The sequence below is a fragment of the Hylobates moloch genome, unplaced genomic scaffold (genome assembly GCF_009828535.3).
Source record: "Hylobates moloch isolate HMO894 unplaced genomic scaffold, HMol_V3 SCAFFOLD_6, whole genome shotgun sequence".
Classification (NCBI taxonomy): Eukaryota; Metazoa; Chordata; class Mammalia; order Primates; family Hylobatidae; genus Hylobates; species Hylobates moloch.
This window is the reverse complement of record NW_026652281.1, coordinates 117813676-117837420: the sequence shown is the minus strand read 5'-3', so window position 1 is coordinate 117837420 and position 23745 is coordinate 117813676. Positions and strand designations below refer to the sequence as shown.

Genomic DNA, 23745 nt, shown 5'->3' with positions numbered 1-23745 from the left:
TCAGTTGTAATATCCTTCGGTCACTCCTCAAAGTCCTTATATTTTATCTAAATATTTCCTTAGAACTTTTATACTAATTCACTATCAATTGTGCTAATTCATGACATACACTAAAATATTGTGATTCCTGTTTTAACAGTGGACATCTATTGGAAATGTTTCCCATGTGACAGCCACTTTTCTACTTGTCTTAATGGAATTATCCCGTTAAATTATCACAATCCTCTGAAATAAGTTTTAATATTATTCGCTTTTTATAAACACATAGAGGTTAAGTAAAACGATATTAACTGTTGGTACGATGGGATTTCAATCTGATTCAAGACAACTTACCATTAACCTCTTTACCTCCCAAGCTACACTGTTTAGAAAAATCAGATCCTTTCAGATTTATGATCATCAAAACATTAAGACATTGAAGTATTTAAAAGTGTGTGTGCTGTATATATTAAAACATATGTATATCTACTTTTATGTTATTACAGCAACTGTTAATTTTTTAAAATATGTACATTTATGGTTTTTTAAATTTGTAGAATGTCTATAATTCCCTCCTATGCCCCTTTTTCAAGAACTATAGCTCATCAACTCTCTTGACTGTAACTTACATAAAGATTTCAGAAGTCAGTCCTTTACAGAGAAATTCAAACAGGAAATTTGTTTCCTATTGTGGGAATGTGATTTGTATATTTGTTACATTCACATCACATCAATTAAGAATATATTAGGTTTAATTTTTCCACACTCTTAATGTATTTGAATTTACCTGTATATACTAAAATGTTAACAATATAAAATAATTATGTTTTTGATGATCTCCACTCCTGATGAATTTCTAGATTCCAGTTTCTTTAAAAGTTGTTACTTGAAAGAATTGATTATTTAACTAATCAGTGAAGGGAGAAAAGTAACCTAGGAACATAAGCCAGTATTTACTCAACATATTTAACACTAAGCAATAAAACACTCTAAAGATCTCTGTGAATTCAGTGAGAAGCATGAATTCTCTCAGCATTTGGAAGTGGGGCAAAGAAAATTTATGGAAAGAGGTCAAATTTAGAGAAATAAAAGAATGTACAAATTTTTGCTTATAGCCAGACCATTTAAAAATGAAATAAAACATGTGATCTAAATATTTAGGGGAAAAGTTTTCATTCCAGCTTTTGTTTCCTGTGTATTCATTAAATGGAAGCCAGGACTGCAACTTACTCAGATTTTATCATTCATATTTAGAATAGGATAAATTATCAATTGTTGTTTTCATGAATAAATAAATTAATATTTTGAATTAACCTTTTCAAGCAAGATGAATAAAAATGTAAGTTAAATTAATGAAATTTGTTAATATCAAACTTACATAATTTCTAAATGATTCTATTGTGCTATATTATGAAGAAGTAAGTAAACATTTAAGAATTATTTCTGAAAAGCATGGACCTAAGAAATAATTGTATCTGTTAATATTCCATTACCACTTTGCTGAATTTTGAAAGATGGTAGCTAGTTTGAAAATAAGAGATAAATTTAAAATTTTTAGACTTCATGGACTTCATATTAATGAGATGTCTTTGACAACTTATTGTAATACTGTGCTTTTCAGTACCTTTAAGAGTTATACTAATTGCAAAATGGATGTCACATGAGAATTTATAACAGAGTAGACTCCATACTGATTACTAAGAGATAAAGGTAATATTAAAGGAACTATGAGTTTAGAAGATTGAGGCATTTTGTAGATAAAGTATCAGTGAATAGTTTCTACTACCACCTAGACATCTCTTAGACAACCAAGAAAAAAATGTAAATAAGAATTAAAAAAAAAAACTTATAGAGCAACAGATTGTGACTCCTGGAGATTTGGACATATGTAAATATGATTTTAAAAGCTTATCATTTACCTATGGTAGAAACATAGTGGTCAAGCATTACTTGGAAATGGATATTCTGACATAACTATGAAATGGCTAAAGGTAAGATCACTAGTGGAAGTTATTTCTATGATTTATCAATATGCACATATATTTAGAATAAACAGCAAATAACTAAGAACTAAATAGTAGAGGACTGTTTAAGACAGTTATTTTATTGCAATACATCTTCCTTTGGTTGGAAAAGCTAAAAAAATTCTTTCCAAGTGTAACATTTACTTGTCGAGTTCAGTGTTATAATTACCCAAAATAAATGTTTCAAGTGAAAATGCAGTCATCCAAGACCAGGCCTCACCTTTCGGAAAAATTCCAGTTTCATTAGGAATATGGATGCTTCCAGGTAAAATTGAGTGAGCTCACATTAATGGAAAATGTATTCCCATGCATAGAATTAGATGCCAGAAAAAGGTAGTCAATCTCTGCAGTGGGAGGCCTGCACACAATGGCCTAATGATAATGATACTGAAAGGATGATTTATCAACCATTAACATAAAGACTGGGTAGTCTCCACTTAAATGAAGAAAAAGTCCCACCACCTGAAAAACCCCAGGGTGATTTTTAAATGTTAATATTTTCAAATTAAACAAAATCGAGAGGGTCTCTTTTCTCAATACTCTCTATTTTTGCCTGATAACTCAAAAATTTTATCAGTGTGAAATCTTTATACCAAATAATGTGTTATTTTACTTATAAAAAACATACTTAAGATTAGCAATTATTTCTAAGTGCTGTCATTTTGTTGTAACAACCTGTGCTACATACTTTTGGAAATTCTGGCATTACAATATCCACTCAGGCTGCTTTCAAATACAAATAAAAAGGCCAGGCGCAGTGGCTCACTCCTGTAATCCCAGCACTTTGGGAGGCCTAGGAGGGTGGATCACTTGAGGCCAGGAGTTTGAGACTAGCCTGGCCAACATGGTGAAACCCCATCTCTACTAAAAATAATTTTTTTTTTTTTAAATAGCCGGGTGTGGTGGTGGGCGCCTGTAATCCCAGTTACTCAGGAGGCTGAGGCAGGAGAATCACTTGAACCTAGGAGGCAGAGGTTACAGTGAGCTGAGATCACACCACTGCACTCCAGCCTAGGTGACAGAGCAAGACTCTGTCTCAACAACAACAACAACAACAACAACAAAGTAGCTTATTAACTATTGCATAGACAAGGGCATTGTTGATCCAAAGAACAATCTAAGAAATGTCCAGGACATAGGTTATTCCAAACACTATCTGACAGATTGGATAGACAGTGTCAATTGAAAATATGTATTATATAATCAAATTCTTTAATTTCTTCCGATTGTGATTTTCAATTTTTAAGAGAGAAAATATTTATGGGAAATATTTAATTTACAAATTTTGCTGAGGTGTTTTTCAGTGTTTCATGGTCTATTACTCATGACTTAATGATGGAAGTGCCAAAATGTAAAAATAAGAAAACAGTTACGTAGATTGTTTAAATAAATTGTTCAGTAAATGCAATAAATTGATCTCTAATTCATATTCAATATCGCACAGTAGGATGATATAAAATAAATGAAGAACTATGAATCTAAAAAACTAGTAGAAATCATATAGAATTTAAAAAAAAAACAATTTTAGAATTGGCAAGAAAAATTAAAAGACTCACCTTTCCTACGTATTCTGATTCTGAGAGCTGTCTGTCTTCTGTGGAGTCTGGACCTTGAGATAAACTAGGGCTGAAGGCCATGAGGTCCGTCTTGGGCGGGTCCTCCCCAGAGCACACCCTCTGCCGCCTCTGCTGCGAGTAAGACCAGCTCCCCACGGCGCTGGAGCACACCAGCGTGGGCTTTCCTGGTGCGCGCGCACCCTCGGTGGGCGGCACCGAGCACCGCAGCGCCGTGTACAGCAGCACCGTAAGCACCAACAGGCTGGATACCGCGCAGATGGCGATGATCAGGTACACGTTGACATCCACCAGCGTAGCCTCCGAGCCCGCGGCGCCCACCCACGCCCGCGACGAGGCCTTGGGTGCCTGGCCACTTTCCACCAACGACACCAACACAGTGGCCGTGGCTGTCAACGCCGGCTCGCCGTGGTCCTTCACCAGCACGAGTAGGCGGTGGCGAGGCGAGTCCACCTCCTCTAGGGCACGTGTCGTGCTGATCTCACCCGTGTATAGCCCCACGCGGAATGGGATGCGAGCGCTGCCAGTACCCAGCTGCAGCTCGTACGAAAGCCACGCGTTGTAGCCTGAGTCAGCGTCCACTGCGCGCACCTTCGCCACTACGTGCCCTGCACCCACCGACCACGGCACCAGCTCACTCACCGCGCCAGCAGCGGTGCCAGCCCTAGGTGCCAACAGTGCCGGCGCGTTATCGTTCTCATCCAGCACGAACACCTGCAGCGTCACGTTGCTGCCCAGAGGCGGCACGCCCGCATCCCGCGCGCTCACTTGGAACTGCAGCAGCTCCAGTTCTTCGTGGTCCAGCGGCTGCAGCGCGTACACCTTGCCGCTCTCCGCGTGCACCGAAACGTAGCTCGACAGCGCGCGCTCGCCCACCCGCCGCTCCACCAGCGAGTAGGACACCAGCGCGTTCTCCTGCGCGTCTGCATCCCACGCTGACACCGTGAAAATGTGGCAGCCCGGCGGGTTGTTCTCCTTCACGAATACTGTGTACTCAGGCTGTGCGAACGCCGGCGCGTTGTCGTTCACGTCGGCCACCTCCACAGACACGCTGGCGGTGGCCCACAGTGAAGGCGAGCCCCCGTCCCGTGCGGTCACCAGCAGCTCATAGGCTGACACGCTCTCGCGGTCCAGGGCGCTGTCCAGCACCAACGAGTAGTAATTCTTGAAGGTGGGCACCAGCTTGAAAGGGACGTGGGGCGTCAGGGAGCAGGTGACATGTCCATTAGTACCAGAGTCGCGATCCGACACCGTGATGAGAGCAACGACCGTGCCCAGGGAAGCATTCTCTGAGATGGGAAGTGAGAGAGACGTTATTGAGACTTCTGGTGTGTTATCATTGATGTCCACCAGTTTCAATGAAATTTTACAATGTCCTGACATTGAAGGGGTTCCTTTGTCAGTTGCAGTGACCTGAATCTCGTAGGACTTTGCTTCTTCATAATCTAATTTTCCCTTAGTTCTGATTTCCCCTGAGATGGGATCTATGGTAAACTTAGTCTGTATAGTGGAGGACACATCACTACCGAGTGAATACACAATCTCGCTGTTTGATCCTTCATCTGCATCAGAAGCGTTTAACTTAACCACTAAGGTCCCATTTGCAGTATTCTCTAACAATTTTACTTTGTAAACTGATTGGGCAAAAGTTGGTTCATTGTCATTTACATCTAATACCTTAATAAGTATTTGAACGGTGCCCGTGAGCTCAGGTTTGCCCCCATCAGTAGCCACCAGTAACAAATTAACCTCAGCAGTTTCCTCTCTGTCCAGCGATTTCCCCAGCACGAGAGACAAAGATTCGCTTAGTTCATCATTTGTCTGTATATCTAGGAAGAAAAACTCACTGGAGCTGAGCTTGTAGGAGAGAAGAGCATTTACTCCTATATCTGCATCAGATGCTCCCTCTAGAGGAAAGCGAGAATCAAGCAGCCTCGATTCGGGAAACCGGATAGTCTTTACTGTCACTGGAAATACTGGCGGGTTGTCGTTAATGTCCTTCACCTCCACGTCCACATGGAAAACCTGCAGCGGCCTGTCCACGATTACCTCCAGGTGGATGCTACATTCCGCGCTCCGCCCGCACAGCTCCTCCCGGTCGATCCGAGAATTCACAAACAAAATGCCATTCTGCAGATTTACCTCCAGAAGGTCCCCGTGTGTTTTGGACGCCACCCGAAACAGGCGCGGCACCAGCTCCGCCAGCTCCAGCCCCAGGTCCTGCGCGATGCGGCCCACGAAGGTGCCGTGTTTGGCCTCCTCGGAGACGGAGTAGTGGAGCTGGCCGCTCCCCACCTCCCAGGCTGCGAGGAGCAGAAGCGAGAGTAGCCGTGTCCAGGCCCCTCGGCCCCTTCTGATAACAGACGCCATTACCTATCCTCAATGATTTGATCAAATTAGAAGAGCATGTTTTGCAAAAATTTAAATATTCTAGTCTCTGTTAAAGTCCTGCTGCTTCTCTTATTCCTCCATTTCTCTGAAGTAACAAAGGGGCTCTGGGTATTTTCCTTCCTAGATAACACTCTATGGTGGACAGCGACATCATGTGGCTAAAAGGAAGGCTCTACTGTTTATTCTGTAGATTTAAAACTAGTCGATTTTCTGGTTTAAGTTTACTCATAGCTTTCATCTTGGAAAAAAATAACTATTTTAAGCCCTAAAATATATTACCTTTTTACCCGTTTTTACTCTGGTTAAAAAAAAACAACATAAAATTTAAAATTACCATATTAACTATGATTAAATGTACATTTCAGTAATGTTAAGTATATTCACATTGTTACAAATTTTTCATCTTGGAAAACAGAAACTCTATACCCATTACACAACAACTCTGCTTTTCACCCTCACTCCAGTCTCTGGTAGCCACAGTCCTATTTTCTATTTCTGTGAATTTCACTACTTTAGATATTTCATGTAAGTCGACTTGTACAGTATTTGTCTTTTTGTGACTGGCCTATTTCACTTAGCACAATGTCCTCAAGGTTCATCCACGTTGTAGCATGTGACAAGATTTATTTCCTTTTTAAGGCTGAATACTAGTCCATCGTATGTATACACCACGTTTTGTTTATTCATTCAAGCATCCGTGGATGGTTCCTCAAGGTTCATCCATGTTGTAACATGTGACAGGACTTCTTTCCTTTTTAAGGCTGAATAATAGTCCAACATATGTATACACTACGTTTTGTTTATTCATTCAAGTATTCGTGGACATTTGAGTTGCTTCCATTTCTTGACTGTTGTGAACAGTGCTGCCATGAACATGGGTGTGCAAATATTTCTTTGCGATCCTGCTTTCAATTCTTTTGGGTATATTAGCATTTTTCACTGTTTCTTCAAACGAAGAACATAGTAATTAAAGGTATTTTGGTTCATTGAAGATATGTGTGTATATATACTTTTTTGTGATTTAATTTTGATTTTTGAATTGTTTGCAGATGTTTTTAAATTAATAATTTATTTGTTTCTCATTTGGATAATGTACCATTAATTTAGAATATTTCCTTTTCCATTACATTTAGACTTTTATGCAAGAACAATACAATTGATCTCTTTTTTAGTGTTAATTACTTGAGAATATCTTCTTTTGTTAATTTTTAGCTGATCCCTTCACAGTAAAAAAAAATGAAAATAGAATAATGATAAGATGAGGATGAAATAAAATGAATCAAGGAGTGGGATAGCATACAAAATGCATAATAAAGGGTCACTTTCAGTTACTCTAACCGTGTCACAATTTTGTTTTCAGCTTCCTACAGCAAAGAGAAAAGTAAAATTAATTGCAAAATTTGCAATGTCCATAAGAGAAAAGCAAAGCTCTTGTTAAGAAAAGCTAGCTTTTATTCCAATAACAATTTTTTCCCTCATGTACAGTATCTTAAGATACTCATTTGTACCATCTATGGAAATGTGTATTTATATTAATCATACTCTAACAATAAATCCCAAGTTAACCGATTTAAGCAAAAATAAACCAGAGAATCCTGTACTGACTTGTACATGGAAATGGATAATTAATTACTGGTTTCAGACAGAGCTGGGTCTACACCCTTCCATAATTCCATAAGGAAAATAATCTCCACATTTATAATTCCTTTTCCCCTGCTGACCTTCTTCTCAGATAGACTTTTCCCATCTGCTGGCAAAATGGCCAAAGTAGCTTTCTAGACTAAACGTTACCAGTTTGGTGACTCTTACCAGAAAGTGCCCTTTTCTAATAGTCCAGCAAAAATCCTGGATATTACTTCCTACAGCCCAGTTTGGATGATGTTAATTTCCTTTTGTCAATAATTGTGATTTTTCTCACATTGGCTGGACATGGGTCCACTTGTTCGTTCTTGAAGCCAGGAAATGAAATCACTTCCACCTAAATTATGTGAACTGAAAAGTGGGAGGCTGGTTCTTATGTGAACTGAAAAGTGGAGGTCATGGCATGTGCCAAATTCTCCTGGAGCTTAAACAGATGGCAGATAGCTACAGAACTGGTCGTTACAGCATTATGTAGTTGCAAAGCAATTGCATATGTATGATACCCAGTAATTATTATTTAATCTATGGCCAACATTGACCGCTGTTGACACATAGAAGGAATTATACCTAGAATCCAGATGCTAGCTTCAGGAAACATGGCTTGCTTGAGACAATTTCTGCAATCATATAAGGTAATTAATTATACTGGATATTCAGAATGACATATGTGGGGGTATAAGAGGCATTCTGTGTTGTTATTTAGGATTTCTGAGAATATAGAATATTTCCCCCTTCCCCCGGAGATAGAATACTATTGCCAGATATGCAAGTACATTTCCCCCACAACCGGGAAAAGAGACTAAGAAGCCATGCTCAGCAAATATCCTTCCTCCCACTGCACTTGATATCTCTTGGTACCTGTTTTGGGTCAAAGATACCCCAAAATACATCACTTTTCTGAGGTTCAAATAAGTGACCTTATTTGGAATAAAGGTCTTTGCAGATGTAACAAAGATGAGGATCTTGATATGAGATCATCCTAGATCACAGAAGGCCATAAATCCAGTGATGGTTGCCCCTTATAAAAGACAGAAAAAGAGAAGGAATATAGTAACACAGCAAAGAAGGAAATGTGAAGACAGAGGCAGGAACTGGAGTTACGCTGCCACAAGCCAAGCAATGCCAAGAGCTACCAGAAGCTGGAAGATGCAAGAAAAAATTTTCCCCTAAAGTCCTCAGAAGAAATGTGGCCCAGGAAACACGTTGATTTTGGACTTCTGGCCTCTGTAAGAGAGAAGAAATTTATTCTTATGGAGACTCTGTAAGAGAATAAATTTCTGTTATGTCAAGCCACCAAGTCTGTGGTAATTTGTTGCATCAGCCCAAGGAAACTAATACAGTACCCATAGCTAAAATTATACCCTTTGCACCTATCTATGCAACTGTATATCCCTTAACATTTACATGTCCAAGCACTCGTTCTTGCAAAACCTTCAACCTAGTCTTTCACAAAACTACTAGAAGACCCCAGAAGAAAAAACAACAGGAGGAATGGATGCTAAGCAAGAAAAATGAAGGAATATCTATGACATTTTAAATTTCAGTTTATTATTATTATTCTGCTACCTTTTATATTTAAGAAAAAGAAATCAAAACACAGTAGATTTTTTCCATGGAATTCAAGTTATCTAATCTGCTTAACGGTCAGATGTCTTAGTAAAAAGTGTCAACAATAATGTTCTCCTACAGTTGTATTTCCTGTTGTAAAAAAAAAAAATGCCCTCCTCTTAAAATGTATTCTGTTCATATTAGCTTAATGGCAGTGGGACCCCAATACATATGCTGTTGTGAGTTAACATTCAGTTTTTCCTCTAAAATAAACATAATTTTATTTCTTGCTCCTGCAGAGTCCTTTGTAGTTACTGGGGACTTCCTATGACAGCTTTTCTCCACATGTTGGCTCAGCATCCTGGATTGCTTTGACTTTATGGCATCTCAGTATCAACCAGTGCTTACGTAATTGCTGTAACAGGAAAAGATAGCAGAAGAGTCTTTCACTGGCAGTTACATAATTCTGCTTGGAAGTGACACACCATTCACAATTCATTGGCCAAAGGAAATCACACCATCGTGCTACCTCAAAACAACAGAAAAGTGAAATCCTCCAGCATTCTCAGAGGAATATTGGTAGTGGCTACCAATATAAACTATTTCTGATTTTCATCTATTTGCATCTTTCACTGACCACAAGTCTCTAAGGTCCCTCAAATGATACCTTACTAGTTTGTGGAAGAAATCTTGTGAAGAAAGATAAACCTATTGAAAGTTGTGTTAACTACATGAAGATTCGGAATGGAGCAAGAACTTTAACTACCAATGGGAAATCCATTCACATTTACATTAAAATAAATACTAAGTGACAATACCACTCCACAATCATCTTTTCTTCCATTCTAGAATTAACCTTTTCATAAAAATTACTTTTCAAATTTTGTACTCCTACACCCATTTATTTTGGTTTAATAGTAATTCATTATTATTTGTGATTCACCTTCAGGTTAATACCCTCAACTAACCTAGAAAACTAAATAAAGAAATATTGAATGTATCTAAAGGCAATCCTAAGCCTGGCCATTAATATTGTTAGCAAATGAAGCTTTGGGGACATAGTAATGTGAATTGGAAAGAGAAATTATTTTGTGATTTTCTGATCTATTTTTTCCAATTTTATAATCCTGCAAAGTTTGTCTCATATTTTGAGGAACTGGGACATTTTCTTGGCAACAGGATCCTAAGATTATCTTTTTCTGATTCTTGCCAAAAGGCTGAGTACGATAATATATTAAAAGTTACAGAACATGCTTACAGCCTATTTTTTACAATACTCTAAGCAACAACTCTGTATCAACTCAAATCTCTGAAAACTTAACTAGCAAATTATATTAATTTCTCATAGAATGCCTTCACAAGGGGACATTCACGTGTGTTTGAATGTTTGACAAACAAAAATATATTCATTTAATATTTAAGTAACTTCAGAAGTAAACATACGAAATAAAATTTAACATTATGCCCTTGACTGAATGACTAGCAAATACAATGATGTCTACATCAAGGATATTTCCGTGGGTTTTCCAAAACTGCTATAAAACGTGCTGCCCAGTATATTGCTCAACCTTTACAAAATCATCAGTAATCAAATCTTCCTTGATTTTGTAGCAGGAAGAGGCTATTTTTTCTCTCTTGAAGAAATGGTATAGAGAATTTCCTTTTATTGTTATCTTTCATACTTCTATATTGACCTACAGGAAGGTAAGTACTGGGATTTGCACTCAGCCTAGGCTTGATTTTTGAAATAATGACTCCCACCTTTCTCTTGATCTTTTACTTTGGCCTTAAGCAGATTTTTTAATAATTTGCTTTTGCAAATTTCTTCCACTGTAAGCTACCTTAAACATTTTAGGAAAGGTAAAGAACTGTATTACAGCAAGCAAGTTTTGGATATCCTCGGGAAATTTGAAGAAAACTTAGTAATAATACTGAACTTAGGTTTTCTGAGCCTCAGCACCTTTATCCACAAAATGTGACTAGTCTTCACTTCATAAAATCGTTGGAAGGATCGAATGAGCTAAAAAGTAAAGGGTTTTAGAACATTTGTGAGTGAATGGGAGGAATGGGAGGTGCTTAATAAGTGTTTCCTAACTGGATCCCCCGAAATAGCAAATCCATGCAATATTAAGCCTTCTAGACCCAGGAGAATTCAAGGTTAAATAGCATCAGGAAATTGTTCACAATGACGATGAAGTCGTGGTTGTATGTTTTCATAAAGAAATTAAACAAATCGCCCAATAAATGCTGTTTTTTGTTTGTTTGTTTGTTTGTTTGTTTGTTTGTTTGAGACGGAGTGTCGCTCTGTCACCCAGGCTGGAGTGCAGTGGCGCGATCTCGGCTCACTGCAAGCTCCGCCTCTTGGGTTCATGCCATTCTCCTGCCTCAGCCTCCCGAGTAGCTGGGACTACAGGCGCCCGCCACCACGCCCGGCTAATTTTTTGTATTTTTTAGTAGAGACGGGGTTTCACCATGTTAGCCAGGATGGTCTCGATCTCCCGACCTCGTGATCCACCTGCCTCAGCCTCCCAAAGTGCTGGGATTACAGGCGTGAGCCACCGCGCCCGGCAATAAATGGTGTTTTTTGTTTGTTTGGTTAGTTGGTCGGTTTTGGTTTGTTTTTGTTTTTGTTTTGACATAGTCTCACTCTGTCGCCCGGGTTAGAGTGCAATGGTGCGATATCGGTTCACTACAACCTCTGCCTCCCGAGTTCAAGCGATTCTCCTGCCTCAGCCTCACCAGTAGCTGGGATTACAGGCTCCCGCCACCATGCCTGGCCAATTTTTTTGTATTTTTAGTTGAGACTGGGGTTTCACCATGTTGTCCAGGCTAGTCTCAAACTCCTGATCTCAGGTGATCCGTCTGCCTCAGCCACCCAAAGTTTTGGGATTACAGGCATGAGCCACTGCCTCCGGCCAATAAATGTATTTTAAATTACATTTGCTTAAAACTATTCAGTTTATTGTTCACTTTGAAACTTAGCCACGTAAAGGAAAGGCAGATGATTTCTGTAAGTTTGTCAAGAATTGTTTGTCCCGGGCTTGACATTTCACCAGAAAAGATAACATAATAATTTACCCTGAATATGTCACTGTTATTTTACTACATTGAGATATTGTGTTAAATATGATCAACATTACCTTTTATTGTACCTTGTATTGTAGCTTTTTTAACTTGCCATTTAAATCAAGAAATACGACAATTTGTCCCTACATTTTTCTTTGCTTTCTAGTTCCATTCAAGACAAAACTGCTATTAATAGGATATCTACATTGAATGTTATGATTTATTTCAACGTTAGTGAACACCTTGAAGACATTTTTTAAAGTGATATTTGAAAAGATGACTAGACAAGTTAAATATGAAAAATATTCAAAGCCAAAACTCGAAAGTTGGACTTACATTACCAGAAAGATCCAAATTCGCTTCTGGTTGTTCATTTCTTTCTGACATGTTAAGACTTGGAGATAGGCCTGGGCTGAAGGCCATGAGGTCGGTCTTGGGTGGGCCCTCGCTAGAGCACACCCTCTGCCGCCTCTGCTGTGGGTTCGACCAGCTCCCCACCGCGCTGGAGCACACCAGAGTGGGCTTGCCCGGCGCACACGCGCCCTCGGTGGGCGGCACTGAGCACCGCAGCGCTGTGTACAGCAGCAGTGTGAGCACCAGCAGGCTGGACACCGCGCAGATGGCGATGATCAGGTACACGTTGACATCCACCAGCGCCGCCTCTGGGCCCGCGACACTCACCGACGCCCGGGAAGACGCCTTTGGCGCCTGGCCGCTCTCCACCAGAGACACAAGCACAGTGGCCGTGGCTGTCAGCGCCGGCTCACCGTGATCCTTCACTAGCACCAGAAGGCGGTAGCGCGACAAGTCAGCCTCGTCCAGGACACGAGTCGTGCTGATCTCGCCCGTGTACAGCCCCACGCGGAACGGGATGTGCGCGCCGCCTGCTGCCGGCTGCAGTTCATAGGACAGCCACGCGTTGTAGCCGGAGTCGGCGTCCACTGCGCGCACCTTCGCCACCACATGACCCGCACCCACCAATCGCGGCACCAGCTCACTGACTGCACCAATAGTGCCACCCACTCGAGGCGCCAGCAGCGCCGGAGCGTTGTCGTTCTCGTCCAGCACGAACACCTGCAGCGTCACGTTGCTGCCCAGAGGCGGCACGCCCGCATCCCGCGCGCTCACCTGGAACTGCAGCAGCTCCAGCTCCTCGTGGTCCAACGGCTGCAGCGCGTACACCTTGCCGCTCTCCGCGTGCACCGACACGTAGCTCGACAGCGCGCGCTCGCCCACCCGCCGCTCCACCAGCGAATAGGACACCAGCGCGTTCTCCTGCGCGTCCGCGTCCCGCGCAGACACCGTGAAGATGTGGCAGCCTGGCGGGTTGTTCTCCTTCACGAACACTGTGTACTCGGGCTGCGCGAACGCTGGCGCGTTGTCATTCACGTCGGCCACCTCCACGGACACGCTGGCCGTGGCCCACAGCGAAGGCGAGCCCCCGTCCTGTGCGGTCACCACCAGCTCATAGACCGACAGGCTCTCACGATCCAGGGCGCTGTCCAACACCAAAGAGTAGTAATTCTTGAAGGTGGACACCAGCTTGAAGGGCACGTGGGGCATTAAGGAGCAAGTCACCTGCCCGTTGGCACCTGAGTCACGGTCAGACACGGTGATGAGGGCGATGACGGTGCTGAGTGGAGCGTCCTCTCTGATAGGCAAATACAATGAAGTGACCGCCAGTTCTGGAGCATTATCATTTACATCCAGCACTTTCACCAAAACCTTGCAGTGATTTGACATCGGAGGACTTCCTTTATCAACTGCCTTTACTTGAATTTCGTAGGATTTTGTTTCTTCATAATCCAGTTTATCAATTAACCTAATTTCTCCTGAGCTGGAGTCAACTTTGAATTTTTCTTGAATGTCACGAGAAATGCCACTGTCAAAGGAAAAGACGACTTCACCATTTACACCTTCGTCAGCGTCAGACGCATTTAATGTGGTCACTAATGTTCCATTTGCTGTAGTCTCTGATAAGTGGACTCTGTATACGGCCTGGTCAAACAGTGGGGCGTTATCATTAACGTCGAGGACGGTGATCAGCAGCTCAACTGTACCTTGCAGCTCCGGTTTGCCCCCGTCAGTGGCTGTCAGTAATAAGTGAAGTTCTGGTGTTTCTTCTCTATCCAAAGATTTTCTCAATTCAAGCCAAAGAGATTTACTCAGTTCATCACTTGCCTCTACATCCAAAGAGAAATAATCACTCGGGCTGAGCGTGTACGTTAGAAGAGCGTTAGCACCAATGTCTGCATCAGCAGCTCCTTCTATCGGAAAACGCGAATTCAAGAGTCTAGATTCAGGAATAAATATTATTTGTTCTCTGCCCCTGAAGACGGGTGGATTATCGTTAATATCTTTCACCTTCACCTCCACATGGAAAACCTGCAGCGGCCTGTCGGCCATCAACTCCAGGTGGATGCTGCACTCCGCGCTCCACTGGCACAGCTCCTCGCGATCGATCCGAGAATTCACAAACAAAATGCCATTCTGCAGATTTACCTCCAGAAGGTCCCTGTGTGTTTTGGACGCCACCCGGAACAGGCGCGGCACTAGCTCCGCCAGCTCCAGTCCCAGGTCCTGAGCAATGCGGCCAATGAAGGTGCCGTGTTTGGCTTCCTCCGGGATCGAGTAGTGGAGCTGGCCGCTCCCCACCTCCCAGGCTGCGAGGAGCAGAAGCGAAAGAAGCAGATCCCAGGCTCCCAGGCCTCCTCTCCTAGAAAACACCATTGCAAAAGGACTACACCTTTCTTATGCTCTCCCCTTACTTCAAAATCATGCTATTTTATCTAATATTTCCAATCATTTATCTCTTTACCGTTTCTGTCTTTTCTCAAGCGGTGACGAAATGGAGCTTCCTCCTTTACTTTTAGTGATCAGTAGCTCCTTTCTATTGACAAGACTTTGTGGTGTACAGCGACATCATGTGGCCAATGTAAATTTTAGATCCATTCATTGATTTTCAAAATGCAATCTCTATATCTGTCTGCAATTTGTTAAATGCAATCATTTTCAATTTTATGTCCTTTTAAGACCCAGGACATTTCAAATCTCATTGGAGAGTGTGTAATCCAGTATCTTCCTTTAGTAATGATTACAAACATATTACAATTGAATTAGAAACTTTAAGATATACTTAACCTCTCCTTACATCATTTTATTTAAAACGATTTATCAGCTCATATATTTTTATTATTAAATATTTGCAACTGATTGTCAAAGTTTTAAAATAAGGTACTTGGACTGATATGATTTACCTTATTCTAGGATAGCTTGGGTGTTTATTTTTTAAATGATATTGTACACACACACGTACATATGCACATGTATATATAGTTATCAGGTACTTACAGATGACATTTTTGGAAAATTCCTGAACACATGTAAAATTCCTTTAATGTGGTATGAACAACTTCATCATTTTCTGATACTTTAACTGTTAGAATAAAGATATTTGTGACATTTTCCTTTGTTGCTTGTTATATAACATAATGACCTAAGTATTGAACTTATAACTCTGACTTCCAAAAGTCAGCACTCATAATTGAATCGGTGTCCACTAGATCTTTTATTCCTATGTTAAATTTTCAGCCATGCTTTTTTCTTATCAAGACCAAACATTGTCATATTACACCAAAAATCATATGGATATTGAATCGCAATATCAGAGACACATACTGAGAATCTTAATATAGTCCGTAGTCAAAAGAAAAATGTAAATCTAATGCAAAGATATATTTAAAAAATAATTTGAGAATAACCTACCTATTAATAAACCTCTCTTTCAATTTCAATCCAATTCATAATCAGAATCCATAGCTACATCTTAGTTTGACAAAGAAATGTGATCAGAATAAGCTATCACTAGTTTTTTTTGAAGGAATGGCCATAATGTTTATATTTTAAGTACTAAGAATAGTTAAGGATATTAATGTGAATTAGGATTATTTAATCCAGTATGTCTTCATAATCAGAAAGCCTAAATCCTTGTTTACTTGACAATTAAGATATAGACAAAACATGGAGCTATTTTATTTTTAACAAGCAGTTTATATATTTTAACAGTTCAATGTAGTAATTACTTTATTACAAAAGATAGAGCAACGTAAGATACATGAATATTCTCTTAGTCCAAAAGTGAAGCAAACTTTAAACTTGGAAACATTCTAAAGGTTAGCAGATTTGGAGAACGTTGTCAACATTTGAAAGTGCAAAATACTTTAATGTGTCATAAATTTTGAAGAATGACACAGTGGCGAACTCTCTGGATTTTTGCCTTATCTATTCCAGACTTGGACCAGAAGAAGCCAACAACCAGAAACATCATTGGTACTGATGCAAAAAGCTCAAAAAAAAAAAAGCATGCTTTCTCTAGACAAAGGACCAGGAAATAGGCAGCCTAGCAAGACAAAAAGCTCCTAGATAATCATTTACTCCAGGTAATCACCACAGAAAAAAACTGTGGCCCCACACCAGCAAAAGTTGAGTGGGGAATCTAGATTAACGCTCTTGCAAAGCTGTTAATGAGGAACCCCAATACTTCTGTTGGTATCAGATCAGGCCAAAAAATGAAACTGAGACTTTCATTCCCCCAACTGCTAGCAAGCTCCACAGTTGTGGTATCAGGGGAGACCATGTGGACAGCCTGGACTAGTACCCCTATGCAGAAAATAACACAGTGCCACCTCCCCATCTCTGCTGGGGTGGTGCATTAGTCCATTTTGCATTGCTATAAAGGAATACCTGAGGCTGGGTAATCTATAAAGAAAAGAGGTTTATTTGGCTCACGGTTCTCCAGGCTATGTAAGAAGCATAGTGCCAGCATCTGCCTTTGGTGAGGGCCTCTGGAAGCTTCCAATCACAACTGAAAGCAAAGGGGAAGCCAGCATATCACATGGTAAGAGAGAAAGAAAGCAAGAGAGAGAGGGAGGAGGTGCCACACTCTTAAAAAATATATATCATGTGAACTCACAGAGTGGTAATTCACTCATTACCAAGCACCAAGCCATTCATGAGGAATCCGCCCCCATGACAAAAACACCCACAACTAGGTCCACCTCCAACATTGGGGATCACTTTTCAACAAGAGATTCGGAGGAGCCAAATATCCAAACCATATCATTCCACCCCAGCCCTCCAAGTCTCATGTCCTTCTCACATTGCATAATCCAATCATTCCTCACTGATAGTTCTCCCAAAGTTTTAACTTGTTCCAGCATCAACTCAATCAAAAGTCCCAAGTCCCATCTGAGACTCAAGGCAAGTTCCTTCTACCTATGAGCCTGTAAGGTTAAAAAAAAAAAGATACAATGGTGGTGCAGGCATTGCATTGGGTAAACATTCCCATTCTAAAAGGGAGAAAACAGCCAGAAGAAAGGAACAGGCCCCACACAAGTCTGAAACCACACAGGGCAGACATTAAATCTTAAAGCTCCAAAATAATTATTGACCCCATGTCCTGCATCCAGGGCATACTGGTGCACAGAGCAGACTCCTAAGGCATTGAGCAGCCCCACCTCCATGCCTTTGTAGGGTGCAACACCCATGGCTGATATCATGGCTTAGAATTGAATGCCTGCAGCTTCTCCAGGCTCAGGGTGCAAGCTGCTGGTGGCATTCTCATATTATTCTCAGATCTAGAGGATGGTGGCCCCCTTCCCACAGCTCCATTAGAAAGTATGCTGGTGAAAACTCGGTGGGAGAGCTCCAGCTCCACATTTCTCCTGGGAATTGCTCTAGTAGAAGTTCTTTATGGGAGCTCCACCCTATGGCAGGCTTCTGCCTAGGCATCCAGGCTTTCTGATACATCCTCTGAAATCTAGGTGGAAGCAGCCAAGCCTCCTTCACACTTGCATTCTGTGTGCCTACAGGCTTAACACCATGTGGAAACCATTAAAGTTCATGGTGGTCTGCACTCTCCAACACAGTGGCCAGAGCTGTACCTGTGGTCCTTTGGGCTCCAGCTGGAGCCAGGGCAGTCAGGATCCCGGGAGCAGTGTCCCAAGGCTTCACATGCCAGCAGGGCCTTGGGCCGGGTCCTCAAACTCATTCTTTACTCCTAGGTCTCTGGATCTGTGATGGGAGGGACTATCTGGAAGATTTCTGAAATGGCTTAGAGGCCTTTTCCCCATTATCTTAGGTATTAGCATTTGCCTCCCTTTTAGTCATGCTAATCTCCATGGCAAGTGGTTTCTCTGTAGCCCTCCTGAATCTATTTCCTGAAAATGCTTTTTTCTTCTCTTACTACGTGGCCAGGTTGTGACTTTTCCAAATTTTTACACTCCACTTCACTTTTAAATATAAGTTCTAACTTTAAGTCATTTATTTGCTCCCATATCTAATCACAGGTTGTTAGAAGCAGCCATGCCACATCTTGAATGCTTCACTGCTTAGAAATTTCTTCCACCTGGCTGGGCACGGTGGCTCATGTCTGTAATCCCAGCACTTTGGGAGGCCGAGGTGGGTGGATCACGAGGTCAGGAGATCGAGATCATCCTGGCTAACATGGTGAAACCCTGTCTCTACTAAAAAAATACAAAAAAAAAAAAAATTAGCCAGGCGTGGTGGCAGGCGCCTGTAGTCCCAGCTACTCGGGAGGATGAGACAGGAGAATGGCATGAACCCGGGAGGTGGAGCTTGCAGTGAACCGAGATTGCGCCACTGCACTCCAGCCTGCTACAAAGCAAGACTCCGCCTAAAAAAAAAAAATAAGAAAGAAAGAAATTTCTTCCACCGGATATCCTAGGTAATCATACTTAAGTTCAACCCTCCACAAATCCCCAGGACATTGACACAATGCAGCCAAGTTCTTTGTTAAGGCATAACAAGAATGACCTTTGCTCCATTTCCCAATAAATTCCTCATTTCCATATGAGAACTCATCAGCTTGGCCTTTGCTATCCATATTTCTATCAGCATTTTTGTCACAACCACTTAACAAGTCTCTAAGAAGTTCCAAACTTTCCCTCATCTTCCTGTCTTCTTCTGAGACCTCCAAATTCTTCCAATCTCAGCCCGTTACCCAGCTCCAAAGCTGCTTCCACATCTTCAGATATCTTTATAGAAACACCCCAGTCTTTGGTACCAATTTTCTGTATTAGTTCATTTTGTGTTGCTATAAAGAAATATCTGAGACTGGGTAATCTATAAAAAAAGGAGGTTTATTTGCCTCATGGTTCTGCATGCTGTACAGGAAGCAGGGTGTTGGCGTCTGCTTCTGGTGAAGGCCTCAGGAAGCTGCCAATCATGGCTGAACACGAAGGGAAAACCAGCATATCACATGATTAGAGAGACAGCAAGAGGAAAAGGAAGGAGATACCACACTCTTTTAAGCAACTAGATCTTGTGTGAACTCACAGAGTGGGAGCTCACTCACTACCCCAAGAATAGCACCAAGTCATTCATGAGGGATGCACTCTTATGACCCAAACACCTCCTGATAGCCTCACCTCCAACATTAGGCATCACAATTCAACATAAGATTTGAAGAGGACAAATATCCAAACCATATCAGGTGATGTCAGAGGAGGTTTAGTGGAAAGCCAAGACCTTTCACCATGTGATAACAAGGGCATCTCTACCTTAGTGTCTATGGAGAACACATGGTGGGGCCAAAACTTCCACCCCACCTAGAAGTATAGAGGACATGTCCACGCATTTGTCAGTGTAGGTCTATGGGAAACTTGGGCTTTATCTTCAAGTGACAGTAATGAGATAGTGCCAATGCTCTCTCTGACAGAACAGTGTCAGGAGAAACTAGCTAAAATAGAGTAAGTAAGCTCCAGAGTCTCAAAACATGATATAAAAATGTTCAAGTTTCAATATGAAGAAATTACTCATTGTTCCAATAACCAAGAAGATAAATTAAATTTAAAAAATAACATACCGATGCCAACAATGAGATGAAAGAGCTGTTAGAATTCTGTGACAAAAATTTTAAAGCAGTCACCATGAAAATGCTTCAATGAGCAATTGCAAATATGCTTGAAACAAATAAAAAATAGAAACCCTCAGCAATGAAATAGAACGTCTCAGCAAATAAATAGATGATGAAAAGAACCAAATGAAAATTTTGGAAAAAATTACAATAACCAAAATAAAAACCCAAATAGAAGAATGGAGTGGTCAAAAAAGAGAATAAGGAAACTAAAAGAAAAATAGAAAATACTGAATCTGGGCAGGGCACAGTGGCTCACACCTGTAATCACAGCTAGCACTTTGGGAGGTGAAGGTGGGAGGATTGCTTAAGCCCAGGAGTTTGAGGTTATGGTGCAGTATGATCATGCCACTGCACTCCAGCCAGGGCAACAGAGCATGACCCCATCTCTAAAAACATAACAAATAAGTAAATAAATAAAATTACGCAATTTGAAAAACAGCAACAAAATAGACTAAAAGAATAAAAAAGAACAGTACCTTGGGGACATGTGGGAACGTAACAAAAGCTCCAACATTCATGTCAATGGAGTACTGAAAGAAAAGGCAAAGAAGACAAGGCTAAAAATAACTCGAAAAATGGCTAAAAAGTTCCCAAATTTGATAAACAATATAGAGAGGTAAGTGAACTCCAAGGACTCCACACCAAGACATATAACAGGCAAACTTTTGAAAATAAATAAAAAAGAAAAAGTCTTAGGCTAGGTGTAGAGGCTCATGCCTGTAATTCCAACATTTTGGAAGGCCAAAGTGGGAGGATTGCTTGAGCCCAGGAGTTCAAGACCAACCTAGTCAACATAGTAAGACCTTGTCTCTACAAAAAATAAACAAAATTAGCTGGACATGGTGGCATGCACCTGTACTCTCAGCTACTTAGGAGGGTGAGGTGGGAGGATCACTTGGGCCTGAGAGATCAAGGCTGCAGTGAGCCAATACCATACCACTGCACTCTAGCCTGAGTGACAGAGCAAAACCCGTCTCAAAATAAAAAAAAAGAAAGAAAAGAAAAGAAAAAGAAAGAGAAAAAAAAACTGACTAAGTGAATCAAAAAAAGACCCAATTACATGCTGCCTACAAGTATCTCACTTGAAATACAAAAATACAAGGAGATTCAAATAAAAAATGTAAAAGCTATATCAACAAGCAAAATGTCTTGAGCATCCCCAAAACCTGTTGCCATGACCTTTGCTTTTTGTGTGTGTTGGGACCTTTGCTTTTGACCAGCCAGCTTTTACGTTGACTAGACCATTTACACCTCTTGGTAGCATTGCTTTGATTGTGCTTTGTCTTCAAGATCATACTGCTAAAGCCATGTTTCATCTCCTGTTACAATTCTCCAAAGAAAGTATTCAGAATCTTGATCCCATTGTTTAAAATTCCATGGAAACTCAGCTTTTATCTGCAGCTGATCTGGGTGCAATGGTTTCGATACCCATCAAGCAGAAATTTGCTCAACTTTAATTTTTCAGTCAGAAGTGGTCAAAGGAAAGAAGAAGCATCTATCAAATAGAGTTCAGGACAAAGAAAACTACTGGGATATAGAGGAAAATTAGGCCAAGAGTGGTGGCTCATGCATGTAATCCCAGTAACTTGGGAGGCCAAGGCGGGTGGATCATTTGAGGTCAGGAGTTCAAGACCAGCCTGGCCAACATGATGAAATCCCCTCTCTACTAAAAATACAAAAATGAGCCAGGCGGTAGTGGTGCACGCCTGTAATCCCAGCTACTTGGGAGGCTGAGGCAGGAAAATCACTTGATCCTGAGAGGTGGAGGTTGCAGTGAGCCGAGATCACACCACTGCACTCCAGTCTAGATGACAGAGTGAGACACTGTCTCAAAAAAAAAGAGAGAGAGGAAAATTATAAATGATAAGGAGTCAATCCACCAAAAAGACATGGCAACCCTAAATGTGTACGCACCAAACAACAGAGCTGTGAAACAAAATCTCATAGAACTAAAAGGAGAAACAGATAAATACACAATTATGATTGGAGACTTCAACACTTCTCTCTCAACAAATAACAGAACAACTAAAGAGAAAATCAGCAAGAATATAGAAGAACTCAGCAACATCACTAACCAATGGAAACTAATTGACATTTATAGAACACACTATTCAACAATCACAGGCTGAGCACAGTGGCTCACACCTGTAATCCCAGCACTTTGAGACACTGAGGCAAGCGGATCACTTGAGGTCAGGAGTTCGAGATCAGCCTGGCCAACATGGTGAAACCCTCTCTCTACTAAAAATACAAAAATTAGCCAGGTACAGTGGTGTATGCCTGTAGTCCAAGCTGCTTGGGAGGCTGAGGCAGGAGAATCACTTGAGCCCAGGAAGTGGAGGTTGCCATGAGCCAAGATCATGCCACTGCACTTCAGCCTGGGCAACAGAGTGAGACTCTGTCTCAAAAAAAAAAAAAAAGAGAGAGAGAGAGAGTCTCCATCATCTCAAAAAAAAAATTTCAGAATACACTCTTCCAAGTGCCAGCGAAACATATTTCAAAACACATCTTGCCCTGAGTCATAAAACAAGCCTCAGTAAATGTAAAAGACATGAAATCATACAGAGTGTGTTCTGTGACCACAATGGAATCAAAGGAGAAGTCAATAACATAGAGATAAAAGAAAAATATTCTAACACTTGGATGTTAACATATCTCTAAATAATCCATGGGCCAAAGACGATATCTCAAAGGAATAAAAAAAAAAAATACATGGTATGAGGTAAAAAAAAAAATTTAATTTAAAAAATAACACCAATACTAATCTCTCCCAGAAAATACAAGAGGTCTTCAAAAAGTTCATGAAAAATGCATACTATGAAAAAATATGCATGAATTTAAATAAAGTTTGCATCAAAATAAACTTGTATTAACTTGTTATAACATGTCTGAGCAGGATCTAGTTTAAGCCACAAAGAAGGATAGGACATCCTTTTGAAAAGACTCCCGATTAGAGCAACATGAATTCATTAAAATTGAAGCAAGAACAAACATCAGATTTATGGTGAAGCTTGGGTGGAAGAATAGTGAAATCATTGACACTTTAAGAAAAGTTTATGAGGACAATGCCTCAAAGAAATAAGTAGTGTACAAATGGATAATTCATTTTAAGAAGGGATAAGATGATGTTGGAGATAAAGCCTGCAGTGGCAGGCTATCCATATCATTTTATAAGAAAAAAATTAGTCCTGTTCATACCATAATTGAAGAGGGCCAATGATTAACAGCAGATACAATAGGGAATACCATAGACAGCCCAAATGGTTCAGCTTACACAATTCTGACTAAAAAATTAAAGTAGAGCAAATTTCTGCTCAATGGGTGCCAAAACCATTGCACCCAGATCAGCTGCAGATAAAAGCTGAGTTTCCATGGAAATTTTAAACAATGGGATCAAGATTCTGAATACTTTCTTTGGAGAATTGTAACAGGAGATGAAACATGGCTTCAGCAGTATGATCTTGAAGACAAAGCACAATCAAAGCAATGCTACCAAGAGGTGTAAATGGTCTAGTCAAAGTAAAAGCAGGCTGGTCAAAAGCAAAGGTCCCAATACACACAAAAAGCAAAGGTCATGACAACA

At 40.8% G+C, this 23745-nt stretch overlaps 2 protein-coding genes across 2 annotated transcripts in view; both read right to left on the bottom strand.

Annotated features, from left to right (window-relative positions):
- LOC116471606 (protocadherin alpha-C2) overlaps positions 1-6131 on the bottom strand; it is a 206068-nt gene extending 199937 nt beyond the window's left edge. Inside the window, exon 1 of the mRNA XM_058439929.1 lies at positions 3560-6131. Within this exon, the coding sequence (XP_058295912.1) occupies positions 3560-5947 (2388 nt within the window). The 5' untranslated portion in view covers positions 5948-6131. The remainder of the gene's footprint in view (positions 1-3559) is intronic.
- Positions 6132-6739: 608 nt separating this feature from the next.
- LOC131383649 (protocadherin alpha-1) lies at positions 6740-14953 on the bottom strand. Its single transcript, XM_058439934.1, has 2 exons — positions 12560-14953; positions 6740-9572 (listed from the first exon to the last, which is right to left on the bottom strand). Exons 1-2 carry the CDS (start codon positions 14951-14953, stop codon positions 9483-9485), a joined length of 2484 nt encoding a protein of 827 aa, XP_058295917.1. The 3' UTR covers positions 6740-9482.
- Between the last annotated feature and the right edge of the window lie 8792 nt (positions 14954-23745).